Source organism: Alnus glutinosa, chromosome 8 (genome assembly GCF_958979055.1).
Source record: "Alnus glutinosa chromosome 8, dhAlnGlut1.1, whole genome shotgun sequence".
In the NCBI taxonomy this organism is placed as follows: Eukaryota; Viridiplantae; Streptophyta; class Magnoliopsida; order Fagales; family Betulaceae; genus Alnus; species Alnus glutinosa.
Window position 1 is genome coordinate 22,491,926 of NC_084893.1, and position 5,859 is coordinate 22,497,784.

General features: G+C 34.9%; 1 protein-coding gene across 1 annotated transcript; it reads right to left on the reverse strand.

The window, feature by feature from the left end:
• Window positions 1–658: 658 nt before the first annotated feature.
• On the reverse strand, window positions 659–5,271 carry LOC133876229 (probable LRR receptor-like serine/threonine-protein kinase At3g47570). Its single transcript, XM_062314515.1, has 4 exons — window positions 4,629–5,271; window positions 4,409–4,552; window positions 1,169–3,172; window positions 659–1,011 (listed from the first exon to the last, which is right to left on the reverse strand). Exons 1-4 carry the CDS (start codon window positions 5,269–5,271, stop codon window positions 659–661), a joined length of 3,144 nt encoding a protein of 1,047 aa, XP_062170499.1.
• Between the last annotated feature and the right edge of the window lie 588 nt (window positions 5,272–5,859).

A 5,859-nucleotide genomic window follows, 5' to 3' on the forward strand; every position in this document is an offset into this window, starting at 1 on the left:
TAGCTATTTCTTTTGCTACTTCTCTTAATCTTGAGAAAGTTATCATTGAGGGTAACACTCAAGTGGTTATTCTATCTTTGCAACATCCCAAGAATCCTCCAGATTGGCGCATCTCATCTGTTATTTACGATATCATTGACTCTCTTCCAATCTCCATCTCCTAGAGTGTTAGAAGAGTCAATAGAAATGCAAACCTTTGTGTCCACTCAGTGGCACATTGGGTCACAACCAAATCTTTTTCTGGCCGCATTCCCACTACTCCTCCCCCTCCCTCAGTTTCTATTGTAAGTGGGAAAGACCCACCTCCTATTACATTATTAATGTAAGTTGCTTTATGGTTTATTTCTGCATTAAGCCTATTAGCTGTTTGTTTCTTGTTCAATGTACTTTAAAAAAAAAAAAATTACAATCCCACAATTGCTTTCATTTGTGTCCCGATACCAAAAATAGTGATTTTTTTACCTTCAACACTTTGAGACTAACGTAGAATACCCATTGGCTGCTAACTATAGATGATAACTACAATCATTAACTGTACTAGTTATAAACAAATCAATGACTATAAAAAAATATCTTTAGTGGAGTCTTAGAAATATAATATTATTTCAAAAGCACGTACAAACTTGAAAGAGCTATAAACAAACTTGATGTTCTCATATTAGCTTCCATCAATATCTTGTAGAAAATTCAATTTGATCTTGTTGAGTGTGATTAAAATCCTTTTTGCATTAATCCTCTGCTCATGTAACTCATCACAACACTGCAACGCCAATCTCATTATGGATGACATACAATTCTCCATAGAAGCATAATCTTTTTCAGTTCTCAACAAATAGGCATCAACAACGTTAGTTACTGAAAAGGGTAAAGATTCCTCTACCCAACGCTTCAAGCTCATTTCTCCACCAAACATGTCATCAGTAGGTTTCTTTCTTGTGAAAGTTTCCATAAGCAAAATACCATAACTATACACATCGCCACTTGTTGAAACAATTCCTTCCAATCCATACTCTACGTGTAACATAACAATTAATCATGAGAACATAATTATATATTCCAAAGATATAAAGTGTTAAAATCAATATTCTACCAAAAAACTATAGTTATTTGTGTATAAATGAGTATAATGATAAACATGCAAGTTTTAGTTGTAGGCTAAAAATATCACCTGGTGCCATATACCCAATAGTAGCAAGAGTCATGGTTTGCATCATAGAATCTTTGTCACCTAACAGTTTGACAATTCCAAAATCAGCAACATGTGAGACCATATCTTCATCTAATAAGATATTGCTAGGCTTCAGATCACAATGAACAATAGGTGTTGAATAACCATAATGAAGGTATTCTAGTGCTGATGCGACATCAATCATTATATTTAGTCTTTGTAAGATACTCAAACAACAGTCTTGAGAATACAACCACTTTTGTAGGCTCCCATTAGGCATGTATTCCAATACAAAAGCTTTGAAGTCATTGTTACTACACGTGCTGATGATTTTAATAAGATTCCGATGACGAATGTTGCGTAGTACCCCACACTCAGTTTCAAAACTTTTGAATGCCCCTTCTACTACCAAGTTGAAAACTTTTATTGCAACAATCATACCATCTGAAAGGGTCCCTTGGTATACTAATCCAAAGCTCCCTTTACCAAGTAAGTTGCTTGCATTGAACCCTTTTGTTGCTTGAAAAAGTTCTTGTTGGGAAATTCTTTTCCATGTCGCTAGTTGTGGTGAGTTTGTCTCCACCAGAAGTTTTGCATTCCTTTTTTGGCGTCTTGTCCATTCTAATACAAAAGCAACTACAAGCATTGTTAACCCAATTGTTGGTAATACATACTTTAGTATAGATGCTACTGCGGTATTTTTGGGTCGAGAAGCACCTTCTTTACATGGGGGAACTTGCAATCGAGGAGCACCACAAAGTCCATCATTTGACATAAATGATGCAGCAAAGAAGTATACAAATGGTCCTCCTACAGGAATTTTTCCTTCCAGTCTATTTGAAGAGACATTTAGATACTTGAGTTGTGAAAGTCCTTCTAAGGACTTAGGAATCTCTCCAGATAAATTGTTAATGGAAAGATCCAAGAATTCCAAACTTATCAATTTACTAAAAGATTCAGGAATTGAGCCTTCTAATCTATTGTCCGCCAATGAAAGATTAACTAAATCGTTGAGGTCACCAATTGTTGTTGGGATATCACCAGATAGTTGATTTCTTGATAACTGCAATTCCATCAACACCTTCAAATTTCTAATCTCTAATGAGAGAGAGCCATTTAGAGAATTTGATGACAAGTCGACCTTTAAGATATAAGAGAGGCTCCACAAACTCAAGGGAATCTCAGATGTTAATTCGTTGAAGTGTAAATAAAGATATCTTAGAAAAGTTAGATTATTTACACATGTAGGAATAGGTCCAGAAAGCTCATTATGACCTAAATTCAACTCAAACAAGCTCTCTAAATGACAAAGATCAAATGGGATGAGACCTTCTAGTCTATTATTATCAACTCTCAATCCTTGAAGCTTGTGCAATTTTCCCACAGTAGTTGGAATAGGTCCAGTCAATTCATTAAACTGTAGAGACAGAGTCATCAAGTTGCTTAAATTGCCTATATCTCTTGGAATGTTGCCCTTAATATTGCAATGTTCTATGTAAAGTTCTTCAAGAGAAGTTGGGAGATTTCCAATGGAATCAGAAAGGATGTTATTCAGTAGATTACCTGACAACTGTAACTGTTTTAGATATGTCAAATTTGACAAAGAAGAGAAAAAGTTGAACTCTGGAGTAGAAGATTCAATGGTCAAATTATTGTTTGCTACGCCAAGCCCTGTAAGGAACCTTAAATTACCAAGTGCTTTAGGAATTAAGCCTGAAAATGAGTTGTCACTCAAATCTAACAGAGTGAGTTGTGAAGCATTAGAGATAGAGCTAGGAATTGCTCCACTTAGTTGATTTTCCCAAAGAATAAGTTGCTGGAGATTTGGAAGGAAGAGGCCTACATTTGATGGAAGATGGCCTGAGAAGTTATTGCAAACCATTGAAATTACTTGTACTGTTGAGATGTTAAATATCTCAAATGGAATTGGACCAATAAAGTTGTTGAAACTGACATCAAAGAGCTTAATGCTTTGTAGATTTCCAATTTCACTTGGTATTGCACCTGTCACAATATGAACAACCATGCGTTACTATTCAAAAAAAAAATGCTTTAAATGAATCGTGCATACAAGTGAACAAGTGTAATAAACTAACAAAAACTTCAAATTAAGAGCTAATTAATAAATAGCAATAAATACAAAATCAGTCCATGTGGTTGGTTTAAACTATAAATCGTTCATTGCGGTATAAAAAATAATTCAGAGGTCCTCGGGGTAGGCTAAAATAACAATTCAGTCTTTGTAGTCAAATTTCGTTGAAACACTTGACGGATTTCGTTAGTGTACTACGTTAGCACCAACAGAATGATGACATGTGTCACTCTTAATTAAAAAAAATGTAAAATATATAAATATATAAAACCTTAAAATTAAAAACTTATTTAAAAAATAAATAAAAGAAAAAAAAAAAAAAAAAAAAAAAAAAGGTTGGGGGATGGGGGTGGCTCGAAGCCTACCCTAGAGCAAGCTAGGCGTGGCTCACAAGCCACACCTAGCTCATGGGCCTAGCCGAGCATCCACCTCATAGGCCAGGGTGGCTCAACGGCCACCCCCTGCTCTGGGGTGGCCTGTGCATGGCAACTAGTAATATATTGTGTATTCAATGAGCCATAATGTATATTTTATTTCTCTGGTTTTTCATACGTGTGAATCCTTAAGTACATATACAGACTTAAGATCACAATTTCTCTTAAACTAATCAAATATCAAATACAGTATGATGAGAGTGACTTACAACTTTTTTTGGCGACGTATATAATTTTTGCAACTCATATTGATCATGCAAATATTTCTACCTTCATGGCTTCATATCATATCAGGATACTTTATGAAAAAAAAAAATTAAAACACATAAAAAAACATAGCCGTCTTTTGTTGATTTTTATTTTCTTTGTTGACTTTTATTTCCACATCTTTATTGGAATCATCTTGATTTTGCTACACTGCTTCGTACGTGTTTACAAGCAGACACATTAAGAAAAGCTCGACCGACATACCAGATCGATCACCAATCTGTCACTCGGAAGTTAGGAAGAGGGTCATTAAGAACCTAGTAGCAATAACCAATAGATTGCAATTCACAAGAATTTTCTTTCTTTCTTTTTTCCCCAAAGTTCCTTAAATCCGTTTGTTTCCTTATAAGTTGTGGACAAATTATTTTGTACTTTTAATTGAAGGGAACCCTAATTTGAGGCAAGAAAAAGTCAATGATGTCATCCATAAAATCAATCAAAACATACCTCCAAAGTTGTTGTGAGAAAGGCCTAACGCTATGAGCATGGTTAAGTTTTTAATTCCTTGAGGTACTCTTCCCGTAAATTTATTATTCCACAAAGATAAAATTTGCAGTTGTTTGCACTTGAACAAAGTGGGTGGAATAGTACCTACAAAACAGTAACCATTTGGAAACAAATACTCAAACTTGCAAGTGACTAAAAACTAAAAGAATACTAATCATACCTCCAAAGACGTTGTTGTAAAGGTATAAATCTCTGAGCATGGTTAAGTCCCCAATTTCCAAAGGTACACTTCCACTTAAATCATTATTCGCTAATGATAAATATTGCAATTGTTTGCACTTGAACAAAGTGTGTGGAATAGTACCATAAAGCTTATTAGCTTCTAGGTGAATGACTTGCAATGATGAAATGTTGGAAATAATGGACGGCATCAGACCAGAAAGCATGTTGTCATAGAGATAAATATGTTTCAAGCTGTATATGTTGAAGATTGAGGATGGAATGGAGCCCGAAAGTTGGTTATGACTAAGATCAATTATTTGCAACCGGTAGAGATGAGACAACTCGTTTGGAATAGAGCCATGAAAACTGTTGTTTTCAATGTTTAGACTAGAAAGAAATGAAAGGTTTCCCAAATGTGGAGGAATGGTGCCTACAAGATCCATGTAAGAAAGGTTTAATGCGATGACTCGATGATGGTTGGAACCACAAGTGATACCGACCCAGTTGCAAATAGAGAAGTTGGTGGACCAGTTGTTTGTCAAAACATTGTAAGGGTCATAAGAAATTTGAGCTTTTAAGGCAAGAAGAGCAGATTGATCGATGGTAAGGTTGGGAACAGTTGCAATAACTAAGCTTGCCATGTAAAATTGCCACATGATCAGAGGTGACACACAAAGGGGGAATAAGAAACAAGTTTTCTCCATGAGGACTGTATGTTGGTCGAGGTAAAGGGGATTAGTGCGAGTTCAAGTGAGACTATACATACATATATATAAAAGAAAATCCCACCATCAAAAAAGAGAAAGGAAAAAGAATTGAGAACCCGAGTCACTAACATGTACAACCATATTTTCTTCGTCTAGCAAGACTTTACCTGGCTTAAGGACGCCGTGCACAGAGTTGTAGAAAGTAGAATAGTCATGATGAAGACATTCCAAGTCAATGTCAATGCTGATGTCCAATCATTCATGGTCGACATTAAGAAAATTGGTGTAAGTGAGAATAACGACTTTGACAAGGTTGTCATGAGTTGACAGCAACGATTGATAGACGGGAAATGCACATCTCAAAAAAAAAATTTCAAAATTTGATTCTCATGTCATAATCTCATTAAATTTATTATTTTTAAAAAATGTGTCACAATCTTATGAAATTGTGATACATTATTTAAAAATAAAATTTTTTAAAAAAAAAATTAAAAAAGTCTAGCATTTCTCTTAATTAACACT

Coding starts and splice junctions, on each gene's coding strand:
- LOC133876229 (XM_062314515.1), bottom strand. CDS start 5,271: ATGGCAAGCTTAGTTATTGCAACTGTTCCCAACCTTACCATCGATCAA. Junction 3,173..4,408: donor TTCTCACAACAACTTTGGAG/GTATGTTTTGAT, acceptor ATATTGTGACAG/GTGCAATACCAAGTGAAATT. Junction 1,012..1,168: donor TATTGGGTATATGGCACCAG/GTGATATTTTTA, acceptor TGTTACACGTAG/AGTATGGATTGGAAGGAATT.